Genomic DNA, 24,910 nt, shown 5'->3' with positions numbered 1-24,910 from the left:
TATGTTTCCTTTTGTCACTAATTATTTTTTTCTTCCTGCTTTGAGTTGGAAAACAACGCGGTTACAACTTTACAGCAAAGCAACACATCATTTCACGTCAGGAATAAGCTGAGCCGCTCTGGTCCGGATCCTCTAAAGGAGTCTACAGGGAGAATAGTCAGATCACAGCGCTGTCATGCATTTTTGAACTCATTATTTACACACACACACGTTGGAAAATCTGACACAAAAGCAAAAATGAGAAGCTGCTTGTTTGCTCCCCCCTGGATCATTAGTCATTGTTCTGATGGTTCTCGAGCAAGTTAGTGAACCAACCTTACCAAAAAAATGTAAGCAAGAACTTGTCAGAAGCAGAAATCTTCACTCAGTTTTCACTCGTGTGTTCGTATGTAACTCAACCAGAGATCAGTTCATTCCTATGGGAATGCTCGTTACCTCTAATAGATGTACGCCTTCTATCTTTACTTTTGCCAGAGATTTTCAGAGAGGCTGAAAAAAGAACATGAGCACTAGTCCATGGAACTGAAATGGAAAAATTCCATCCAGACTGCTGCAGAAACCTAACCACACACCTCTTCATTTGTTGATTTCTGACAATATTTACTCTTAACACAAATTTCCCACAGGAGTAAATAGTGAAGTCCTGTTTATGTTGAACCTTATGTTATTACGCACATCGTATGTGTGGAAACAGCGCGAATGTGGTGTTTCCAGTCTACAGAAAACATTTCTCTGTCATTTCTCCTCCCAATCTGACCATTCTGCCTTAAGGATTCCTCTTTTCCATTTATGCTTTTCATTGTCAAACTGTGAAAAACAGACAAACCTCATCATCATCATCATCACTGTCATACTAATTCTTCTTCTTTCTCTTTCGGCTTTTCCCATCAGGGGTCGCCACAGCGAATCATCCTTTTCCACCTCACTCTATCATGGACATCTTCTACCCTAACATTAGCCAACTTCATGTCCTCTGTTAAGACATCCATGTATCTCCTCTTTGGCCGTCCTCTTGCCCTCCTGCCAGGCAGCTCCATCTCCAACATCCTTCTACCAATATATCCACTATCCCTCCTCTGAACATGTCCAAACCATCTCAGTCTGGCTTCTCTGACTTTGTCGCTGACACAGGCAACATGAGCCGTCCCTCTGATGTACTCGTTCCTTATCCTGTCTAACCTGGTCACTCCTAAGGAGAACCTCAACATCTTCATCTCCGCTACCTCCATCTCAGCCTCTTGTCTCTGTCTCACTGCTACCGTCTCTAACCCATAGAGCAGAGCTGGTCTCACCACTGTCTTGTACACCTTTCCTTTGAGTCTTGCTGACACTCTTCTGTCACACAACACTCCTGACACTTTCCTCCACCCGCTCCAACCTGCCTGCACTCGCCTCTTCACCTCTTTTCCACACTCCCCATCACACTGAACTGTTGACCCCAAGTACTTAAACTCCTGCACCTTCTTCACCTCAGCCCCCTGTAACCTAACGCTTCTACCTTGATCCCTCTCGTTCAGACACATGTATTCTGTCTTACTACGACTGACCTTCATGCCTCTTCTTTCCAGAGCAAACCTCCACCTCTCTAGCTGTTCCTCCACCTGCTCTCTACTCTCACTGCAAATTACAATGTCATCCGCAAACATCATTGTCCAGGGAGATTCCTGTCTTACCTCGTCTGTCAGCCTGTCCATCAGCATAGCAAACAAAAAAGGACTCAAAGCTGATCCTTGGTGTAGTCCCACCTCCACCTTGAACTCCTCTGTCTGACCTACAGCACATCTCACCACCGTCATACTTTTCTCATACATGTCCTGAACTACTCTGACATACTTCTCTGCCACTCCAGACGACCTCATACAGTACCACAGCTCCTCCCTCGGCACCCTGTCATACGCCTTCTCTAAATCTACGAACACACAATGCAGCTCCTTCTGACCTTCTCTGTACTTTTCCATCAACATTCTCAAAGCAAAAATGGCATCAGTGGTGCTCTTACGGGGCATGAAACCATACTGCTGCTCACAAATCTCCACCTTCTTCCTAAGCCTGGCTTCCACTACTCTTTCCCACAGCTTCATTGTGTGGCTCATCAACTTTATTCCTCTATAGTTGCTGCAGTTCTGCGTGTCACCCTTGTTCTTAAAGATCGGAACCAGAACGCTTCTCCTCCATTCCTCAGGCATCTTCTCACTCTCTAAAATCCTATTGAACAACCTTGTTAGAAATTCCACTGCTGTCTCTCCTAGGCACTTCCATACCTCCACAGGTACGTCATCAGGACCAACGGCCTTTCCGCTCTTCATCCTTTTCAGAGCCTTCCTAACCTCCTCCTTTCCAATCTCTGCTACTTCCTGCTCCACAACAACCACATCTTCCTCCCTTCTTTCCCTGTCATTTTCCTCGTTCATCAGCTCCTCAAAATACTCCTTCCATCTTTTCTGTACACTCTCCTGGGTTGTTAGCACCTTTCCATCTCTGTCCTTAATCACCCTTATCTGTTGCACGTCCTTCCCATCTCTGTCTCTCTGTCTGGCTAGCCTGTACAAGTCCTTCTCTCCTTCCTTTGTGTCTAACCTGTCATATAGCTCATCGTAAGCTTTCTGTTTGGCCTTTGCCACCTCTCTCTTCACTCTACGCTGCGCTTCCTTGTACTCCTGTCTACCTTCCTCAGTCCTTTCTACATCCCACTTCTTTTTAGCCAACCTCTTCCTCTGGACGCATTCCTGTACTTCCCCATTCCACCACCAAGTCTCTTTACCGTCTTTCCTCTTTCCAGATGACACACCTAGCACCTTCCTACCTGTTTCCCTGATAATTTCTACGCACATCGTATGTCATACTAATTCCTCATTGCTTTTTTGGACTTATTGAGCCAATTCAGGTTCTACTTTGCTTTGCTACAAAGATATTTTCTTTTTGTTTAACATTTTACTCAGTCGAGCCGCTGTTTAGCATAATTAATATCTTGTAACTTATAACACGACATGCCTGACTATAAGTCCAGTTATTTTGAAATCTTCAATAAGGTTTGTGGTTTATTCCTCAAAAGTATATCTTAATATATCAAAGCAGAAAATTAATCAGAGATAAGCCGAGTTTAGTAAATTAACTTTGAATAACGTAAACGTCTCTTTGAAAGGGGGTACTTAAGAAAAAATGTAGATGAACCTGAGAGGTTTTATGTGAACTTTTTTTTATTTTATGTTGCATGTCTCTGTTGTCAATGATGTGTGTGTGTGGGGGGGGCTGGAGGTCAGGAGGTCAATTAGGTTAGAAAAATGTGAAGAAGCTTCCTTTTTATTATGACCACTAGATCACTCACAGGTTGCATCTCCTTCAAAGGAAATAAAGCACTTTAAGTGTAAAGCAGCAGCGAGTTGCCTCTTCATTGTTAAGTCCTGCACACCACTTACACTACTCACAATAAGATAGTGATACTGTAAAACTCAGGGGATGTCGTCTAAAGTGTTTGTTTCACTTCACAGATTTTTGGGATAAGGAGGTATTTGCATTGAGGTGATAGACACCTTATTTTGAGTTTTCCACACAATGGTCTTATTTTGTTCAGTGTGTCATACTTAACCAAAACATTTTAAAAGAAAAACCTTTTCATTGTGGCATTAATTGCAGCATTCTGTTAGTATGAAACGCAGATTTTGCCAGTAAGTCAATCCATGTTCATCATTCAAACAGCCATGAACACACAATGTCACGTAACAGAGGAGCAGCAGCACCGGGTCACACTGCGCCTTCACGTTGGTAATAGACAGTCAGATGTTGTAGGTCAACTTGGTCATCAGTGTCATCAGCAGACTTGCATCAAGACACAGAACTACTGTCAATTTGTGATGGAACCAGGAGTGGAGTCCCGCCCGCCAGTGTCATGACCACAACCATGACCAGTACCTAACAACCTCTGCACTCAGACATGGTGTACCAGACAGCTGCCAGCCTGTTTCCCAGATGTGAGGGGTACTACGGTTTCCAGACAAACCATTCACAACCCACTTTGACTTGAATGCCAGATGACTGTTGCAGGTGAATCCACAGACAGCAAAACACTTCTATGAATGTTTGCAGTGGGCAGAAGACCGTGTGAACTGGACAATGTAGCATTGGTCTACCGTCCTGTTCACTGTCGGGTCACCGTGCACAAATATGGTTGTTTGGTGAAGGGAAGATGAGTGACGTACTGAGATCAACATGGACCCCAGGGTTCAGTTTGGTGGAGGACAGTTTGGGCAGTTCTCACCAATCAGTGCAACACTGATTTGGTTATTGTAGATGGTCCAGTCACTGCATGTTTTTTACCTCAGAGACATCCTAGAACCCAATTCTACCAGCACTTTTACAACTTTCTGTTCATGGTTGATAATGCTCCACCATGTGGTCCCAGAATTGTCACAGCTCAACTTCAGGAAGTGGGAGAGCCTCATTTGGTTTGGCCAGCAATGACCCCATGACCTGAACCCCATTGAGCACGTCTGGGACCAGCTGAAGCAGAGACTGGATGATCATACACCACTCCATAGTGACCTGCAGTACTGCATGATGCATTTGTGGAAGAGTGGAACACATTGCCTCAGAACAACATCATGAGGTTTGTGAGGAGCATGAGACGTCGCTGTCAAGGTGTCATTATGGCATATTACATTCATATTTCATTAAATTTTAAACGAAATATTAAGAAAGACTCGTGTAAATAAAAATATCCCTAACTTGTTGTGAATAGTGTTAATCTGAAAATCATTTACCATGATTATTCCAACATCTGAACAAAATCAAAGTCATTATAAGTAAAGGACTTGACGACTTATGATCAAATCATATTTTTATTTTTTGTTGTTGCCATTTTTGATTATTAACTTAATGAGAGAAGAACCAGTCCATCCATATTTAGAACCCATTGAATCTCCTTCAGAGTCACAGAGTTGCTGGCGCTAACCCAGCCACTGTTTGGTGAAGGCGGGGTCCAGCCTGAACAGGTCACCAGGACCACAAACAACACACATTCACACTTAGGGACATTTTTGAGATACACACATCAACCAATGAAGCGTGTTTTTTTGGAGGAAGCTGGAGTGCCCGGAGAAAACCCACACATGCATGAGGAGAACATGCAAGAAAGGTCCTAGCTGGGATTTGAACCAGGACATTTCAGAGGGCTAACCACTGCACCACTGTGTCAAATTTTTTGGCATGCTAAGTTCTAGCTGCTTTGCATATACAGTAATTGGCAGAAAAAATGTTCAAATAAAACAAGTTGTGTTCATTGTTTACACTCATATATTTCCCATTAAAACACTACAAAAACTTTTAATAATAAAAACTTTTTTCTTCTTCAGAATTTGTGTGTTTAACAACAATTTTATTTAAAATCAATCAAATCAAACCAGACTATGTTGTTATTGCATAACTCTTAATGATCATAATAAACCCAACTTAAAGATTACCAGAAGTGCGTATTCCTTCAACTGTTTTGGTATAGTGACCAATTTAACCGACATCATACAAAGTACTCAATGTTATTTCAGCTTTTATTCAGCTTTTCTACTTTCTAGATGTATCTTCAATCTTTCTCTGTATCATCTTGCACAGAATTCCTTTACACTCTATATTTTCTTTTTTTTTTAAACTTCTTTTCAGCTGTCCTGTACCTTTTTACAGGTGATCACGTAGTGATGCTGGCTGAAGTGTCTGTTAGTGGGATTTACTGATCACAGGGGTTGACCACCCGGCCGCTGAACAGCAGCGTGTTGATGGTCGACTCTCTGATGAAGAGCAGGAAAGGCCGATCGGCCTGAAAGACCTCGCGGTAAGGGTTGAAGGAGCGTCCGACAGCAAGCACGACGGTGGCAGCCGCCGCCTCACTGCCCTCTTCATTGACCTGAAAGCAGATGATAACCTCCATCACTGCTGCTCTGTTACACATCATGACGGCACGGTGGTGGAATTCCTAAGTTTGTCCTAAAGTCATCCATAAACCCTGTCAGAATCATTAAACTTCGGGGGCGTGCACTAGTGTTTAAACCCTGTCAGAATCATTAAACTTCGGGGGCGTGCACTAGTGTTTAATATTGAACTGCTAAAAATCCCAGAAAATATTAGTAATCTTTTGGAAATCAAACTCAAATCTTTCAGAATAAAAAGAAATTCATCAACCTTGAGGATTTTCACAATATTACTCGGACTAAGCTGAGGTAGCTTAAACTCAAACCTACTTTTAAAGTCAATCTTTGAGGTTTGTTTTGGAAGAAAAAAAATGTAAATTCTTAGGAATTACTACTAAATTAAGAGAGTGGCATCAGAGCTCAACAGTAAAGTTGATGCTATATTGCTCGCCATTTTTGTTGCACCAATAATGCTAGGTTGGAGTTGAGAGGGGCTGTAAGCTAGAACAGGGGTTGAGTGTAACACATGGATAATGGGAAGTGTGGTCGGGCTTACTCCGTGCCAATAGTTCCAACCACAATTAATTTCTCAATTTCTAATGAACTCATGCTGCTCTGCAGAAACTATCTCCTGGAAAAAGACATAATCATAATTAAAAGACCACTGCATGCTTTGAAAATACATCAAAAGCAGATTTGAGTATGACTTTAATATAATTATGCCAAGATATTCTAACATAGTTTGAATGCACAAATGTTTAGATTTTCATCAAGACTCTCACACATTCTGAATTTTTAATCCGTTAAGTTTTTTAATAGATTTCAGATGAAACATTGTGTTTTTCCATCCTTGTTGTGCTGTTTCAAACCTTTATCTGTCAGGTTAGCATTTTAAAGCTAATTTAGCATAAAACAAACAAACTTGGCTGACTTGATTTGTGATGTCAGTCATTTATCTTTTCTGAAGAGGTGTGTTTGAAGAATCGTATGCTCATTTATTTATAACAAAACATGCTTTTTAGGTAGTTTTTCCTTATTTTTGTTCCTTATTTGCTGTTTTTTACATAAAATTCATCTGACTGACCTCCAAAAAGGCTTTGTGGTAGGCATCGGAGATGAAGAGCCCATCAGAGTCGTCCTCCAGGATCCCTGAAGCACAAACAGACTTCACTGAAGCACAGATTGATATTCTCTTTGGAGGCAAATGTAAAAATTAAAAGATTTTCCTTTTTACAATTGCACTGCAAAAACAGAAACATGCCCCCTAGAGGAAAGTAAAATAAGTTTACCCCATTGGCAGATTTTTCTTAAATATGCAAAAAAAAAACTCTGCCAACAGGGTAAGACAAATGGCCGTACCAAGAATTCTTATTTTAAGATAAACTAAGATTATTTTGCTATTGAAAATGTTCTTAATAATTTTTCTTGCAAGACAGAAAATTGAAAGATTGAAGACTCAGGTTTTGTAGTGTACCATTAACCAAGTAAAATGTGATGAGGGTTTTGATCACAGAGTTCATATTTCTGAGCTCAAATCCACAATAACTAAAACTTGGTTGATGCTCCAACAGAGCAAATTGCAATAACACACAAACACTGTGGGAAAATGTAGTCATACTGAGAGCCAGCCATGACTTGAACCGAGTTGACAAGCTTAGTAAAACTAGTGTTTTATTTTAAATGTGTTTAGCAAACTTTTTGTAATAAAAAAAGCCAAATTTTCTTTAAAAATGAATTTATTTTCTCTGATCTCAAAAAAGACTTATGACTGGCAGTGAAGATGTGCCTCAGGATAAAGCACCTGGAAGGCTGGCGTTTTCAGCGCTGAACAGGTCGGTCAGTCCAATCTCCTGCAGCACCTCCTTCAGGTTGAACTTGTCCTCCACCTTGAAGCGAGGGATGGACACGGAGACGGAGGTCTCCGTCATCTGATCCAACCAGTTGTTCAGTTTCTTCAAATTCAGGCTCTCCTCCACCTAAATACACACAGGAACACCTCTGTAGCATGAGGCCTAGAACGTGGACGGTTATCGAAAATGACAACCGTCCATGATAAATGATCATCAAATGAAAAAAAACTGCTTGGGTTTATTTGTATTTATAGTTATATATTTGTATACAATTTTTGCTAAAAACGTTAAAAAATATCTTAAAATGTTTGTGAGAAATTCCTTAAAAACATCAATTGCTAGAAGAATAATTAAAAAAGAATACAGATGATGATAACTTAAAAACAAAATAAAAATGACAAATGTTTATGACTTTTGGGCCAACAGTATATGCGTTTCTGCCCCCAACAGGTAAAAAACGAGTGAACACTTTTTATCAATCTGCATTTTAAAGGTGCTTTAATCCGAAGTGAATTTTAAATACTCTTGATAAATATGAGCACATGTCAAATATGATGATCTGTCTTGGTCTTTGTGTTTCTATTGAAGTTCTCTTAATTGGGTCTCATTTGGAAGTTTCTCCTGTTGCTGCTGGAAAAATGGCGTCGTGGTTACCTGATTTAGCGGTGTGTTTCTACTGGGGAGGATTATCACCATAGTGATGTCATCGCCTATGTACGGCATCTCCAGCACCTGCACCTCATCATCGGGAAAGTATTTATATTTGAACTTGGACTCCTGGAACATCATGTTGACCTGGCAGTTGTGACTGCTGCTGACTTGGAAATCTGAGGAGAACACAGCTTTCTTGTCGAACTTTTTCTTCCACTGACCCTAAGAGGCAGGAAACAGGTCTTTAGTTATTACTCGAAGAACAAATAGCACAAGCGATTTTTGTTTATTTGTTGAATTCTTAGACTGCTTTTGTTTTAATTTAGAAAAAACCAACCTGAACTTTCCACCTTTGCGTGCGCTCTTGGCAACATGCACTCAAGCGACCACTTCCAATAAAAGGTCTATGTCAATTTGCAAATATTTTGGGCTTCACGTTAAAATCTCACATTCATGCATCACTATGCACATTTTTCAGAACTTTTTTGGACTCTTTGTACAAACCTGTGGGCATTAATGCTCATTAAAAGTTAAACTAGGTTGGCAGACCAGTGTGAACACAGTGGGTTAACATGCTCCGTGTAAACTTAGCTTACAGCTTAAACGTAGGTTGAAGCTACGTTCACACCGCTGTAGGTACCATAACCGTTCGGCCTGGAACTTCCGTTCGGGGTCCTGGGACTAATGCTGACGTCACATTATGTGATTGGCTGTACGTTGGTCCGACGACGTGTCAGATAGTGATTGGTCTGGACAAATTACGATACTACCATAAAAGAAAATATTATGAAGTCTGTTGTACACAAACACAGCTCCGACATAAAGCGAGATTATAAATGTGCCTTTATTATTGCTATGATTATGTCCGCTTATAGTGTTTTTTACTCCGTGCGCCCAGTGCTTTATTACTGGCAGAGCGGACCCGGAAGACAAACATTTAGCCGTGCTAACAACTTTTTCAGCCATGGCTGAACTTAAACTGGAATGACAAGCGGATTGTGGCAATAATTCTCAAAGAATATTTTCAGACACAATTTATGAGGGAAAATAACTGTAGGTTACAAAACGGAACGTGAAATTAAAATTTTTGTAGAGCCCGAGCAGATCTCGACGCTATATAGTTTGTCCAAGTGGGGTTACCGTAGTGCACATGTGTCAAACTCAAGGCCCGGGGGCCAAATGTGGCCCGCCATGTCCCTTCCTGTGGCCCGCAAGAGCATAAAAGTTTTTAATTTCTTAAAATATTCTTTTTTTAGTTGTTTACATATTTTTTATGTGTAGCTGCTGTTGTAGTTATTCAGTGTTTGCAGGTCTTATGTGTGTATGCAGACAAATTGTTTTCATCAAACCATCAGTTGGATGCAAGGCTGTGTGCAGCCTTTTTTTGTAAAATGTTGCACGTGTAATACATGTTCTTTCTAGCTCAGTTTTATGTTATTTTTCTTTATTCACTTGGAAACTTTGATTCTTCATTAATGGAGTTATGTGGGTTTTAATAAATGGACAAAATTAAAAAGGATTTATGTTAGAGTAACAAGGATACATATGCTTTCTATGCAACTGTAATTGTCACTTTAAAAAGTTATGATAAATAAATAAATTAGTTATTTAACATTAAGGAGTAGTCACGTTTATTGTTCAGTACATTTAGTTACATGTATAAGTTATATCTGGCCCTTTGAGGACAACTGCTTTGCTGAACGGAAGTTCCAGGCCGAACGGTTATGGTACCTACACCCCCTCAGCAACATGCATTTTAACTACCACTTCAGATGAACCCTTTGAACTCTGACTAATCAGTTACTTCGATTCGTTAGTGAGGTATGGACGGCATCCTTTTAAATTCACACAAGTGCCAACCGTTGAAAACTGATAATGAAGGAGGAATTCGGATTTGTGCCTGGCCAGAATTCTAAGATACCAAGTCTTTCATATGTCGGAATAGAGCTGTGAGAGAAAAGGCGAGACTTGCATCACCTAGAAATTTCACACCAAGGCTCTTCTAACTGTAAGCCATAAGCTAGTAAATAGAAGAAAAGGTAGAAGAAGCCCCTCCCTGCTTGTCCAGTGTGAACACGACAACCTAAATACGAATTCAAGAACTTGTGTTCTTGAATTATTGAATTATTGAACACACACCACATGCCCATTGTGAACGCAGCTTAACATTTGCATAAAATCAGTTTGGTTCCATTGGCCCTTTTTTTTTTTTTTTTACTTTTGCACCAATAACTTATCAGAACTTTGAATACCTTGAAGTAGATGGTGTTGACAAGAACCAGAACCGTGTTGGAATCCAGCACTCCTGATGGCAGAGTGTCTTTGATCCGGTTCTCCGTCTTGTTGGAGATCCAGTCGTTGATGGTGATCCGGGCCTGCTCTGGATACATCTGCAGAAGCACAGTCACTACTGAAATGACATTGTTTCATGTCTGGTGACATGTTTGTTTTTTTAGACCACTTTAAAGCTGAAAAACAAATGGCAGCTTCAGTTGTTTCCTCGATGAAGACACGTTTCACCTTGAAGTTGAGTGGCAGTAGTTTGGCTCCATACACCATCTCAGTGATGTTCTGGAACGTCTCGTTGAAAAACAGCGATTTCTCTCCAAACAGCCGGTTGGCAGAGACCAACTCTGTGGTTTCGTCTTTCTTTCTGTACAATCGGCAGTTCAGTTTGGCGAAGAAAAAATGAACCTGATCAGACGTCTTCTCCTTGATGGTGTCAAACTGAAAGACCTGAAGGACAAACACTTTTCTGTGGGTCTATTTCAACACGTCCTAAGCAGCAGAATTGTTTTCGTTGTAATACTGTAGATCAAAAAAATTTATATGATGAGAGGGGGAAATTAGTCTAATGTAGGTAGATCTACTATTTGATTTCACAATAAAGATGTGATTGAGGAGTGCAGCTACAGATTTGTCTGGTGCTCATTGGATCCAAAGACACCACCCAGAAGTTGTAGAAAACCTTTGCATTTCTTAAGTTTTCTGATCAAAATGCTTTTGTGGCAGCTTAGAAAAGACACTTAAACATGGATGTCATCCACCCTACTGACTGTTCATTGTCTTACTTAACGGATGAGATCAGCTCAAATGTTGTAAAGAATTCTAAAAGACTACGCCATCTTTTGGAACAGAGGTAACTGTAGGACATTTTGTGTCTCTCGTGAAGGTTAACCGACAAACTAGATAAAAAGTGTATGAAACTGCATCGCGATGCTCCACCTGCTAACCTTCATGATCTGCTCCAGAGTTCGGTTGCAGGCTCCCAACTTGGTCATGGCAAAGGCGGTGGAGATGCTGATGGGCGACATGAAGATGTTCTCCTCGGTTTTCCTGCTGACAGCCAGGTGTTTGTAGAACGACAGGGCGAAGTGACTGTTGGCCTTGGACAGCTCCCACACCCTTGGGTTGGTAGACTCTGGAACCACCTTGGGCTCTGGCGTGTGGTCCTCGGGGGTCTCCAAATCGGGGCTGCGGTAGCTGCAACGTGGTTCGAGAGGAAGGTCCTTGGGTTTGGCGTTGCAGATGTCCACATGCTGAGCCAGCACGATCGAGGGGAGGAAAGCCAAAACTAAAAGCCAATGAGTAGCCCTCATTCTAGAGAAGAGACCAATCAGAGGTGAAGACTTTTAGAAGACACATTTGATCACTTTATTGTTGGTGTTTTTCCCAAATAACAAGTTTCAAAGGAACTCTTTATATAGGAAAAAACTCATCAACACTATGCTTGTTCCCAAACTTCCTCAGTCATGACTCACTGATTAGTGCGCTGTATAGTGCGTTTGCCATTTTGTCGGGGTGTCCAAATCTACAATTCCAAAATTCAGTGCCCTAGAAATTTCCCAGAAGTTTTGCAAAAATCCAGTATGCATCAATGCTCACTGGATTGGCAAGTACAGACCACAATGCATTATGTTTCAACAATTTGTCATTTAAAAGGTTTTCATCGTCACAGTGGTTTAATAAAGTCTTCATAAACTTTATTAGGTTTTTCCTTCAGGAAATCTGTGACATCATATTTGCTGTTAATAAAAAGAGTGAGCTTGGTGTCCAAATTGCCTTTAAAATCCAGGGCACTAGATAGTCCCGCACTATATCGTTTCTTAGTTGTGAGGGAATTTGGTCACAGCCTTGGAGATGAGTAAACTGCATTACCCACAATCCACAGCTCCACTCCTTGTTAAAATGTATCATAGAAACCAGACAAAAAATATTGTTAATAAAGCTGAATGTACATGTACTCACTCAGTAAATACACAAAGGTCAGTACATGTGTTAATCACATTAATATAGGAAAGAAAAAGAAAGTTTGTAAACATTTCCTTTGACCTTTATGAAAGTTGTCCTAGAGTCAAAATTGGGCATTTTTTGCAGCTATTTTCCCCACAACAAACTTCTTTAAAAATACTTTGTCCAAAAGGTTTTCTCTTTTGGTCAGAACATCTTTTTTCTGCAACGTCCTCGCGAAGATGGCAGTTTGGATTTTTTTTTAGCATCAGAATTTTAAAGCAATTTATCTCAGTGTCAATGTCTTGGAAATTAAAGTCTTGACTACTTTTTTTTTTTTTTTTAGTCCTGGCTACTTTAAAAATTATTAGATCACTTTAAAAAAAACTTTGAGCAATTTGTTAAGAAACTCAACGTCAGAGCTATTGATTACAAGACTTTCTCACACACGAACATGAACAAAAACAGACAAAATATTGAATATCAATAAACAGTTCAAGATGACTTTTGTCTTTTTGTCAGATTTGTTTTTGTGCATCGATTTTTCTTTCATACATTGAACTAATTTTGTCTTTCTGCACCTGCATTTGGTGGACTCACATCACCTTCTGGCAAACTGTTCTTCATCCAAAATATGCCGTTTTTTCGCTGTTAGGAGTTAAAAATCAGTACTTTACCTGAGCAGTTGGTCGTGTGTTCAAATGTGTGCAGTTTCAGCTGAATTCAGGTCAGTGTCCTGCAGAACACTCAAACACCACATCAACCTTTGAGACATTGATCCTGTGCCGGTCAACAACAACTCAGAGTTTGATCCCAGGAAATGACTGGACCTGCTATAGTCAACAGGACTGGGAACCACCCCCACATGATCAGTACCCGGGCAGGGATAGGAGAAAAAAACAAAACAAAACATCACTTTCTTTTACCAAAGGATACATGTAGTTGTTTGAGTTGAAATTAAATACAAGTACATTTTTGAATATATTTTTATAACTTATTTGATATTTACTAAAGAAAATATAATTATTCAAAATGTAAAATTATTTGAAATTATTGAAATCAATGTTTACAATTAGAACTACACAACAGGAATTTTGAAAAATGCTTTTTATTTTAAACAAACATGCAGTTGTAAAAAAAACGTTTCTGAATTTAAATCAGTTTCTCTACATGTCAAGATTAAAAATGCAATGTTTTTATTCTTATTTTATTGTTTTGTGTGATCTGAGATCTTATTCAAGCCTGGATTTCCATATGAACTTGATTTCTTTACAAATACCTATTTGATTATTTTAAAAAGCAAAATGATTTAAAATGAGATAAGACTTTTTAGACTCACATCTTTCAATAAATATCATTTATATTAGTTTGATTTTTTACTGACTTTTTAATGATGTAAAATAAAAACGATGTTAGTTATTAATCCAAAAAGTGCATTTAGTACAATGAAAAAAATATTTGTAAAGATAATCCAACATCCCTTGCATTCCTGTTATTTGGGTTTTAGGACGTTTAGGAAATGTTGCAATTCTGTAAATGGCCACTGGAGACTAGTTTAGAAGAAAAGAAATATTCTATTGAGTCCCATTCCCATGTTAAGTACTTCACCAAAAAAAAAAAACATGGGCAAAGTTACAGACCGGTTAAAAAAATGCTTTTGATTTTCTTGCTTTATTTTCTATTCAAGAATTCTGCAGCTATTACGTAAATGTCAAGCTCAAAAAGCCCTTTACTATTTAATTAATGAAAAAAAAGACTTAATGTTAGCAAATTTAGAAATCTGCATAACAATGATCCTAAATTTGTTGGATAATCTAATAAAATACACATTAAACGGCTAAAACCAGTTGCATTATAACAAACATATGATTTACTGTAGACAAAATACTTTTGGAATTTCATAAATGTGATTAAATTCATTTATGAAATTTTATGAACAAAATAAAATGTAAAAAAAAAGAAGACGCGAAAAACATGAACACAACATTTTGATCAATAACCATTTAGAATTACTTTTCCTTAAAATCAAAAGTTTATTTCATGTGCTTCACACGCGTATTTACAGATATAAAAAACATTTCACAGAAAAAGGAGAAATACAAAAACATTTCATAAAGTGAGAATACAGGTCCACTGGAGGAACTAGAGGGTCCATTCACAGCACAGCCACAGGATGAGACAGCTGAGGGTCAGAAGAGTTTGGGGAGCTGTCTGAGGCGGCTCAGGTCCAGGATGTTGCCCACTGAGCCCTCTGGTTGTTGGTTCTCCGCCCGGATCAAAGCGGTTCTTCTTCCCGAGAAGTTCTCCTTGTCGTCCGCGTTTTGTTTGCTAACGGTTAAAAGTTGCATTTTTGGCCGCAGGTCCCGGATGACCTGGCTCTGTGGGAGGAGCTTAGCCGTCAGCGGCCGGCGAGCTGAAACCTTCTGAACCCTGTTGTCCTCCTCTTCCTCCTCGCTGCCCTCCTCCTCTATGAGCCCATACCTCCTCATGTACTTTCTGGTGGCCAGAGACATGTTGCTAGGAGACAGCAGAGAGTCGTTGGAGGAGAGTGTGGGTATATGCTGGGGGGTGTGGCCTCCCAGAGACAGCCTGCTGAGTTGGGAGTCGCTCAGGTAACGCAGTGCGATGGCGTTGGCCTCCAGACTTAGATCCACACTTCCGCCAGGGCAGAGGGCGCTGGCTGTTGGCTCGGACACCCTCAGCCTGGAGACGACCGCCGCCGGGTTGATGCTCGCCAGCACGCTGGGAACAACCAGGAACCACATCAAGCACATCAGGGATCGAACTGCAACATCTGTGCTTCACATCGGTTCATTTAGTGTTTCTACTATAAAGTGGCAAAACTTTAACATGCAGTTTAGGATTCTAGAAGATTTGAGGAAAAAATAACTGCTACAACGACACATGTAAAAACATACTAAACTTAAACATCTTTTTGTTAATAATATTATCATTTCAGCAGTCTCCCACATTCACTTTTCGCAGTTTCATGGGTCTTTTTCAGTTGTTCTGCGTCCTTGTGGACCTCCTGTGCAGAGGCACCCTTATCACATGAACAGCACTAACGGCCTCGGGGGGCTGAATAAATGAAGAATCCAAACGACGTGCTTGTTTCTCGCCTGCCTTATGTGACGTTTGTTTGCTATGAACTGTCGCCCGTAAAAAAACAAAATGTGCACCAACATTTTCGGTCTGCAGGCTCACTGAGTGGTCTACAACCTTGATATGTCCTTCAAGACCACCTGCTTGCCCCGTACAGATTTGCCCTTTTCTCACCTGCAGACAGCCACTATCCACCCGTAGGGGCAGTTGTGACTACGGCTAAGACGTTCTTGTTCTGGGTTGGACTGAAGCCTCGGAGCTTTGAATCATGTTTAGGACAAAGGTGCTTCATCACTAGTTTTTGATGTGGTTTCTATAAAATGTTCTTAATTGTTAGAAACGGTTTGTCTCGTGATTTCTTCTTTGTCTTAAAACCAGCCTCTTTTGTTCATGCACAGCTATGTTATGCTATTTACAGGACTTACTCAAGCTAAAGCATGTCAGAAAAATCTCTTTATTAATGTAATTTACTTAAAGACCCATTCTGATGGTGTTTTGTGATGATGGAGGACACACATAAAAAGAAAATTAAACTTAAAGTTGCATTTCTGAGTATTTATTTACTCAAATCGTTGTGAATCAGGAGCAGACAAAAAAATTCCATTGGAAAAAGTGTGACGTACAAGTGACTCTAGCAGCCCCCGAGCCCCCTGCTCTGCTCTATTCTGATGCATCCACATGTAGACAACTAGATCCATGTGTGTCTTTGTTCTGCTTAAGTAGTTAGCACCTGGCTCAAAAATTTCCACCATTTTTGTTGCACTGCTAATGTTAGCCTGGGGTAGTGAGGGGCTGTAAGCTAGCAGGAGAACAGGTCAACAGATGGATGAAAGAGAGGGGGATGGGGTTACTAAGTGTCAATGGTCCAGCCCACAACTCAGAAGTGAATTTTCTGATGAACTCCAGTCACTCTACACTCTTAAAATTGATTTAGACTAAAAATGGCAAATTCATAATTAAAAGACCACTAGAAATGCTGTTACGATAGATCAAAAGATGATCAGAGTAGGAAAGATTGAAAATGAACTGAGACTAAAGTTCCTTGTTGGCAACTTGTTATTCCTCTTGCAATCCCCGTTGAGAGAAAAAAAAGAATAAATATAAAGCCAATTCGTTTTTTTTAAGCCTAACCAACCCTTTGTATTTAACTTCCTAGTAAACTTTTTAAAAGGTGTTTTTGAGTCTTCAGTTGAATTCAGTACCTGGCGCTCTGAACGGCTTTGAGCCTGTTTTTGTCAGACTCTATCAAGTCTGCCTCGTCCACCTCCACTCCAAGCTGCTGCAGCTGCCGAACGGTGGCTGTGACCACCGGGTCTCTTTCCCGAAGCTGCAGCTTTTTCTTCTGGGATGAGGATGAGGAGGCCGATGAGGAAGAGTGGGAGTGGTCAGAGGAGGGCTGACTCTTCCTCCTGGAATCTTCCTCCACTTCCTGTTTGTCGTCTGATTCCTGGAGCCGACTGTGGAGCTGAGTCTGAGAACAAACGGGGATCAGGGATTTCCTCCACAAAAACACAATCATGATGCACAAATAAGAACAGTTATACTGCAAAACATGGAAAATCCTTAAAAAAATATTTGTCAGTCAGAAACAAACTCAGACTTGATCCGCCTGGTTCTGAGCATTAAAGTGTCTGAAAAGATGCAGTACCATGAGGTTCTTGTAGAAGCTCTGCTGCTCGTCTCTGGGTGCATACATGCTGACACTTTCTCCCAGAACTGGACTCTGTAAACCACTGAGGCTGAACAGAGAAGAAAATCATTCATTTTCAAAGACTACAACATTTTCAAAACTTTATGACTCATTTCCTTCAAAACATTTCTGCTTTGCTTGAAGATAAGTTTTCTCCTGTGATGTTTGTAAGATCATCCGTTTTGGAGATCATCATTTGGTTGAATACTTTACTGTCTGTTCAAACACAATAAAACAAATTTTTCAGGTTTTTTAAAGCTTGTATTTCCATTAAAACACAAAAACTTCCTTCAAAAATCCAGAATAAATGATGGATGGATCACTGCTGAAGTTTAAATTTTAAATAGAATTTCTTTGCAGAGAGCCTTTCGTGATGACAGGGGATAAAAAAAACCTTACATAAGCCCAAAAGCCTTACATCAAAGGCCTAATTGTAATTCCTCTATTTAGTTGTGTTTGCTGAACTACAGCGATCAAATGAAGGCAAAGCAGTTCACTCACCTGTGCTGAACTAGAGGGGAGGACGGTGCTTCCTGACTTGTGATGTCACCATTCTCAGCTCCTCCCACAGCTCTCCTCTCACAGGGGTCATGTGATGAGGTTGGGGAGCTGGATGATGATGATGATGGGGTGGGCAGTTTGGGTGGGGAGGAGGGGTTATCCCGATGAGAGGGAGGCTGTTCAGGACCGCTCCCCCAGAACAGACTGGCACCTGAAGACAGCAGTGTGATGAGAACCACCCAGCCCCTTCGGTCAGGTGATGCAGTTGGCCAGGAAACACTCACCTGTCTCCACGGCGACGCTGGTCGTGCTTCTGGACGTCTGAGTGTTGACCTGCAGTTTCTTTTGAGCTTCCAGCAGCATCTGGACCTGCACCCCAACGACAAATGGTAGGAATTGAGACCCAAGCTGAAATCTGCATGTTTCAATCACAGGAAAGAGCTGCTGCTGCAGTGCATGATGGTCCATTTTCACACTTTTGCTGATCTGCTTCTCTAACCTTACTTTATGAAACGGAAACATCTAAAAGAAAGCTTTAAAAGATTCCTGTTTTTACAGCTTCTGCAGATCTTCGGTTCAAACTGACTTCAGGGGTCCTAAAAGAAAAAAGTTTTACAAACCTGATCAGTTCTGCCCCCTGCTGGCTTAGACTGACATTTTTACCGAGCAGCCTGTCAGGTTATTTCATAAATGTTCTTCTCTTTATTCTTTGCTCATGTTGCTGTTTGATGTAACAAGCTGAGACTCAAACCTGAGCCTGTAGGAGGCGCAGCTGGCGGTCCTGGTGGAGGAGCAGCTGGTAGGCGTCTGATGGAGCGACGCCCGACATCAAATCACAGCATCGATTCACACAGGCGGGGCGTGGGAGCCAAGAGGGAGACAGGGAGTCTGCTCCTAGTGCTGGGTTAGAGAGAGGAGGATGGGGGCAGCAGTGGCAGGGAGGAGCAGGAGGGAGGCAGGAGAGAGGAGCAGCAGGACAAGGGGAGGGAGGAGAAGTGTGGGAGGGTGGGGCAACAGAATTGGAGCAGCTGGAAGAGGGTAGAGGAGGCGCAGGAATAGAATGGGATGGAAAGACATGTTGGCTGGTGAAGGCAGGAGGAGGAGGAGAACAGGGGGACGGGTGAAGAGCTTTCTGGTTGGAGGAAAGGAGGGAAGGACCTGGAAGAGGTTGATGAAGAGGAGGAGGAGAGTGATGATGGGAGGATGTCTGAGGCACTGCAGAGTAGTGGTTAGGAGGAGGATGAGTTTGCTGATGGGATTGAGGACGAGGACAGTTCGACTCCATGGGTGGAGGAGTGAGCTGATAGGCCGGAGGGCGTTGAAATACAGGGCGGGAACAAACTGGTTTTTGATGGGGGGTGGAAGGAGATGGAGCAGAAGAAACTTTAGGAGAAGTTTGAAGATGGGAAGGAGTTGGAGCTGCAGGAGGAAGGGTTGGGGAGGGGTGGATGGAGGTGCAGCTGTAGGCGTGGGTGGAACAACAAGTGCACGGCTGGTGAATGTTTGAGTTCGGAGTGCTGTGGAGGTGTGGAGCAGAAGTAGAGGCCAAGGAGGAGGTGGCAGGAGCAGTGGTCTTGCTCTCAAGTGGAAACGGTCTGGGGGCGGGGTCAGGCTCCTTGTTCTGGTTGAAGGAGAAGCTGCCGTCGACAAGCAGAGAGAGTTCTGGGACAGACGGCTGCACCCTGCGAGTCTGAGACGACAAACACCAAGGATGAGGAGGTGAAGAGGAGAAAACGCTTTTACTCATAGACTCAGCAGAAGACAAAAGAAATCACTAAGTTCAGTTGGACTTTGTTGAACTTAATTACAATATCACAGATTTCAAGGTAAAAGCAGCAAAACTGGAGATTTGGTGGGGAATAGAAAGTACAGAGAGAATTCCAGACAAGCTGACCCCTGACCTGTGGAGCAGGTAGGTGGGGGTTCGGAGACGGCCGGGGCGACAGGTCCTCATCTTCCACTCCAGAGTCCTGATCACTTACAGAGAGCCCGGCTGCTGGTGGGGGCGAGCTGGGGACACAGAATGGTGAGCTGGACCATCGCTTTAAGACGGTGCTGATCTGCCACATAACGGTGAAAGTTCAGACCTGCTGAAGGAACGCTGAGCTGCTCTGAAGACCTCTGCCTGTCTGCTGTGAACCTCTGAACCCAGCTCACAGCGCAGAACCCGACCATCCGCTGGAACCACCTGCTAAAGTAAAAAAAAAATGATTACAGTCCCATCAGCTACGTGTGTGAAATTTGTTCTCTGCTTTTGACTTATTCCCTGAAGGAGCTGTGAGCTGCAGACACCGCCACACTAGGGAACCATTTGGTGGTCTAACCCCCCAATCCAGGGAGTCAACATTAAGAGTCGGCCTGGATTTAAACTCACAACCTTTCAGTCCCATGGCAGCCCACTGAGCAGCTGTACACAATTCCATCCGTTCGTTGAGGATTGTATACATTGATTTCTGCACATCTCTCTATTTGAGCCAAGCTTGTGCTAAAATCTTACCACACACTTTATGAACCACATTTATGTCAATGTGATGTTCCAAACATCTCCACTATGGCGTCACATGTTCAGTCAGCAACATTCCAGAAAGTTTCTATTCAGTTTAGTAAACTTTCCTATTTTTGCCTTTTTTCAATTGTCCTATCATAGACTTCTGATTTTAATTTGGAATGAAATACAATGATTTAAAGACCCGCTCCAACAGTCAGGGTGGTAGATCTCAAGGACCAAGAATCAGCAGCCCTGCTTTAGGCAGAACAGCAGTTTCACAATTTACTTTTTTAAAAAGTAATTTTGCATTGTTCTAATCCTTTAAACCTTTAAACTTTTTTAAACTTTTCACATAAAATTAAAAATTTGCTTTGAAAATTTGTTTTTAAACAATTCAGCTACTTTTCGACTGACTCCCTTTGCCTTCCAAAGAAAGGTGGTGGAAGACAAAATTGTTCAAAGTTCACGCGTTTCTCACATTTTTGTAGCAGAATTAAACAGAACACAGCAGTAACCTCATCTGACCCGCCGTGTGTCGTTACCTGGTACAGTGTCACAGACTGAGTGCTGGTTAGAATCTGACATTCCAGCTGCGGTCCAGTTCTGGAGCCTCGACACTGGAAGAACTGTGGAGCTCTGTGGGTGGAGCCAAACACAACGAGCAGGAAGCAGCCGCTCTCCGACAGCACCCTGGAACACAGCAGACGGTTGGTGGGGACACACACTTTGACGTCTTTCAAACGCAGCGGTTTCTGCAGCCGCCCTCACCGGTCCTGGAGACTGGCGCCAAACATAAACCTCAGGCTGCACACCCACACCTGAGGGTTGTAGACGTGGGTGATCCCACTCATCCACCTGACACAGGATGAGAAAGCCAAGCAAATGATCACAAAGTTAATAACATGAAGTAAAAGCATTGTTTTAGGGTGATAGCTTTATTAAGTTTAATTTGACACATGCAATGTTTTCAATTATGGCAACATATTGGTTTGAAACATTAAATCAAACAGTCATTTGTTACCAGTGCCTTCAATTATCGATTTTATTGTAAAAACCTTTAAATCATTTGAAAAACTGTTTAGATGTTTGAGCTGCACTTGTTTCTTCTGTATTTTAGATGCTTCCACCTCTGCACACTCAATAACTTCCTGTTAAATGAACAATCAACACTGCGAATCAGAAAAACAGAGAACATGGCAGCTTACAGTCCAACAAGCGGCAGGCTGGAGGCTTTGGGATCGGACTCAAGTAGAAGGACCAGCTTCCGGGTTTGGTCCATGGTCAGAAATCTGTTTGGAACGCGGGCCGTCAGAGGAAAACCGTGACAGGTCCAACAGATGCAGCGTGATCTCTGAAGAGGACTCACCCTCTCTGGTGGCTAGAATGCTGCGCGGGCCGGCCAGCGCCGGTCAGACTCCTCAGTAGAGCCGTGGGGATGATGGGAAGGGGTCGGACTGGCTGGATGTCGACGCTCATGGCTGGACAGACGGCCAGCCAACTGAGACTAAAGACAGCGGCATCGGACTGATGCGAGCAGATGATTCGAGCTCGGATCTTTAGCAACTGAGACAGATCCAGAGTCTGCCTGCAGCTTACTGCATGCTGCAGCACCTGAAACAGCGCCACCCAGAGGAGTTGTACCAGACAGATGCCAATCCAAATGCAATCACTCAGTTTTCTAATTCCATCCTGTCTCTCATTTCTTTGCTTATGTTCTTCATTTTCTTTGTGTTCGTTTGTCTGCAGCACTTTAAGATTTAAAAAAAGCAGAAAACTTTCTAATAGCCTGATTAGAAAGTTGTTTCAAATGAATATTTCAAAAAGATGGAGAATATTTTTGAATTTTAAATAAATATAATTTATTTTTAGATTACTTTGGAATATGTTTTGAAGCACAAGATGAAATAAAAAGAGAATATATGAGATCAAAATTTTAAAAAAGCACACGGGGGTGAAGGAGGGACAACTATCTGCTTACTTTGAAGCACTGATGAAACTCCGTCTCTGAATGGATGACAGCTTCAGGCATCGGCTCCGGTCGATCGGAGAACAAGCAGGGAACCGCAACATCACCGGGAAGAACGGTTGATGGAACCGGGCCTGAGCCTCCACCCTGATCCCGGCCAGGATCGAAGCGGTCCAAAGTGACTGTGATGCCCTCTTCATCTAGAGCGAAGACAACAGACCGCTGGATTTAAACACCACTAAACACAGAACCCGTCTGTCTTCAGAACAAACATGAAGGCGAGGTCCGACCTGCATCAACTGACACTGATCCCAAGAGGAAAAAGTGAAGGCTGGGTTTGTTGCTGTGGCGGGCATGCCGCTGAGCCAAACGCAGAGTTTTTTCCTGCAGCACCAGATGAAGCTTCCTGCAGAGAAACACAGTCTCCTGTCAGGGACCCTCGACGCTGGATGAGGGTAAAATATCGCTGACATCAAACTTCTAAACTGCTTCTGAATGCATTCAGGAACATTTTGAGGGTCCTACTTTCAGATACCGGCGCTTCAGACAATTTAAAAAAAAAAAGAGCTTTGTTTAAAACCAATCTGTTGACATTTTTAAAGTGTATTAAAAAGTGGACGAATAGATCTCAGACAGTGTAGCGTTTGGATATATAAACACATGTAAAACAGGAGTCATACTTCCCACTCCGATCATATTTTGATCTATTTTCAGTCTTTTAACTATGATTACTGTGGGGTAAACAAGTACCAATTATGAAAGTTAGATAGGTATACCTCAACAATGAAAGACAAAATGAGAAGATCCAGAAAATCACATCGTCTGATTTTTAAATAATTTTTTTGTGTGCAAATTAAGGTGGAAAAAAGTATTTGTTCACCTATAAACAAGCAAGACTTCTGGCTCTCAGTCAGGTGTGTGCTTACCTGTGGGAGCACAGCTGGAGGTTGAGTTTTTCTCCGGCAGGTGTACCGTCCCACAGAGCTGATCTGGATTTAGGGAAACTCAGCTGGGAGAGTGAACTCACAGAGGATCTGAGTAACAAGAGAAGATCAGGAGTTTGTGATTGGAGCTGCTTAATAAAAAACAAGATATATCAGTTCATAACTTCAGTGTTCAAGAACTTGAATACACTTCTTGTCTTGGTATGACCATTCTACAGGAAGAGTTTGGGTTCTATAAACTGCTTTTTAAATTATCTAGTAACATTTAATGTTCTATGAACACCTTAGGTCTATCATTTAGTATCAATGATCTCAACAGTTCCTATGTCCCTTATAGCAAAAAGTAGAACACTTATTGAAGTTGTTTTAAGTGGTATACTTGAGTATAAGTACTGCAAGTCTACTATTGACTATGTGTACTATAAAAAGTATACTAACTGGATTGATTTTAAATGTACAATATATAAATAGAATAAGGTAAACTGTAAGTATACTGCTTTACTTGTAGTACTTGAATATAGTATGAGTTTGCTAAAGGTTAGCATGTTTTTTGCTAGCGCTTCACTCACCTAACTCGCATATTTTCCGGCGTAACAATCTTATCGAAGACACTGCTGGGCAGAGCCTGGAGCTTCACTGGACAACTCATTCCTGCCGGAGCCTTCAGAAAGGAGCGGTGAGAACAGAGCGAAGACGCTGACGTTAGCTCCCAACGTTCGCCATCGCCTCAGTCAAACATCTGTGTGTGTGTGTCCCGCCGGGTTTGCTTCACTCACGAGACGAGCTTCTACACGTCACTATGGTTACCGGGATATAAAGTCACGGCCTCTTAAACTGTTTTTCTTAACTCATTGACAGGCTCAACTTGCTACATTTAACCAGAAAACCAGTTGACAAAAAAACAAACAAAAGTTGGGCAGTGTTTGGTTTGGCGCTGTTTACGGGCTTCAATGGCGGGGCAGCTCAGTTAGCCAATGAGAAGATTGCTTTTCTGTCCGCCAGACCAATGGGAGACGAGTTTACTCCTTTGTTTCTTCTGTTTTCGCTGGTAAACTATCGCCCCAAGTGGTGTGGAGTGGAACTCACAAGAGTGACGTGGAAATAACAATTTTGAAATTTACTACTACTACTACTAGTACTAGTAGTACTACTACTACTAATAATAATAATAATAAAACCAACGTTAACAATAATAATAGTAATAATAATTTGTCGAACATGAGGAGAAGATAAAAACCGACAATATAATTAATGCAATAAGAAAACAACGCCATTGTCATACCCAGAGGCATACAGGACTAAATCTAATATTAGCCAAATCATCGCCAATAAAATTAATTCAACCTATAAATGTTTTTAGAGTACAAAACAAGAAAATTACATCCACTCAAACAACAGACAGTACACCATTTTTTGTGAACCAGAGTGCATTAGACTTTAATTCAGAAGTGTATACACTTGTTTTTTTCCCCCACAGAGAATACTTCAAACCCAAAACAAAAAAGAGGAAAGGAAAACATCTTCCCTATACAGCACAACAAGGCAGCAAGAGTATGACTTATAAAAACCCTTTAATGAGGATAAATGAAAATAA

At 41.5% G+C, this 24,910-nt stretch overlaps 2 protein-coding genes across 2 annotated transcripts; both read right to left on the bottom strand.

Annotated features, from left to right (window-relative positions):
• Positions 1-4,816: 4,816 nt before the first annotated feature.
• serpinc1 (serpin peptidase inhibitor, clade C (antithrombin), member 1) lies at positions 4,817-13,693 on the bottom strand. Its single transcript, XM_004068159.4, has 8 exons — positions 13,303-13,693; positions 11,629-11,995; positions 10,916-11,131; positions 10,648-10,785; positions 8,399-8,617; positions 7,696-7,870; positions 6,979-7,043; positions 4,817-5,890 (listed from the first exon to the last, which is right to left on the bottom strand). Exons 2-8 carry the CDS (start codon positions 11,992-11,994, stop codon positions 5,714-5,716), a joined length of 1,356 nt encoding a protein of 451 aa, XP_004068207.1. The 5' UTR covers position 11,995; positions 13,303-13,693; the 3' UTR covers positions 4,817-5,713.
• A 945-nt stretch (positions 13,694-14,638) lies between these two features.
• On the bottom strand, positions 14,639-24,231 carry stil (STIL centriolar assembly protein). The gene is made up of 17 exons (XM_020702587.3): positions 24,093-24,231; positions 23,886-23,977; positions 23,299-23,406; positions 22,663-22,778; positions 22,385-22,572; positions 21,773-22,017; positions 21,612-21,695; positions 21,175-21,261; positions 20,949-21,096; positions 20,006-20,109; positions 19,820-19,928; positions 18,670-19,608; positions 18,203-18,287; positions 17,919-18,129; positions 17,376-17,466; positions 16,930-17,198; positions 14,639-15,367 (listed from the first exon to the last, which is right to left on the bottom strand). Exons 2-17 carry the CDS (start codon positions 23,963-23,965, stop codon positions 14,815-14,817), a joined length of 3,417 nt encoding a protein of 1,138 aa, XP_020558246.1. The 5' UTR covers positions 23,966-23,977; positions 24,093-24,231; the 3' UTR covers positions 14,639-14,814.
• Positions 24,232-24,910: the final 679 nt, after the last annotated feature.

The sequence above is a fragment of the Oryzias latipes genome, chromosome 4 (assembly GCF_053564925.1).
Source record: "Oryzias latipes strain Hd-rR chromosome 4, Olatipes_Hd-rR_3.1".
Taxonomy (NCBI): domain Eukaryota; kingdom Metazoa; phylum Chordata; class Actinopteri; order Beloniformes; family Adrianichthyidae; genus Oryzias; species Oryzias latipes.
Note: the sequence above shows the minus strand (reverse complement) of the source record. Positions and strands in the feature narration are given on the sequence as shown.

Coding starts and splice junctions, on each gene's coding strand:
- serpinc1 (XM_004068159.4), bottom strand. CDS start 11,994: ATGAGGGCTACTCATTGGCTTTTAGTTTTGGCTTTCCTCCCCTCGATC. Junction 11,132..11,628: donor CTCTGGAGCAGATCATGAAG/GTTAGCAGGTGG, acceptor TTTGTCCTTCAG/GTCTTTCAGTTTGACACCAT. Junction 7,044..7,695: donor TGAAAACGCCAGCCTTCCAG/GTGCTTTATCCT, acceptor TTTGTGCTTCAG/GGATCCTGGAGGACGACTCT.
- stil (XM_020702587.3), bottom strand. CDS start 23,965: ATGAGTTGTCCAGTGAAGCTCCAGGCTCTGCCCAGCAGTGTCTTCGAT. Junction 23,407..23,885: donor CCGGAAAATATGCGAGTTAG/GTGAGTGAAGCG, acceptor CTTGTTACTCAG/ATCCTCTGTGAGTTCACTCT. Junction 21,097..21,174: donor GGCGCCAGTCTCCAGGACCG/GTGAGGGCGGCT, acceptor GCTGTGTTCCAG/GGTGCTGTCGGAGAGCGGCT.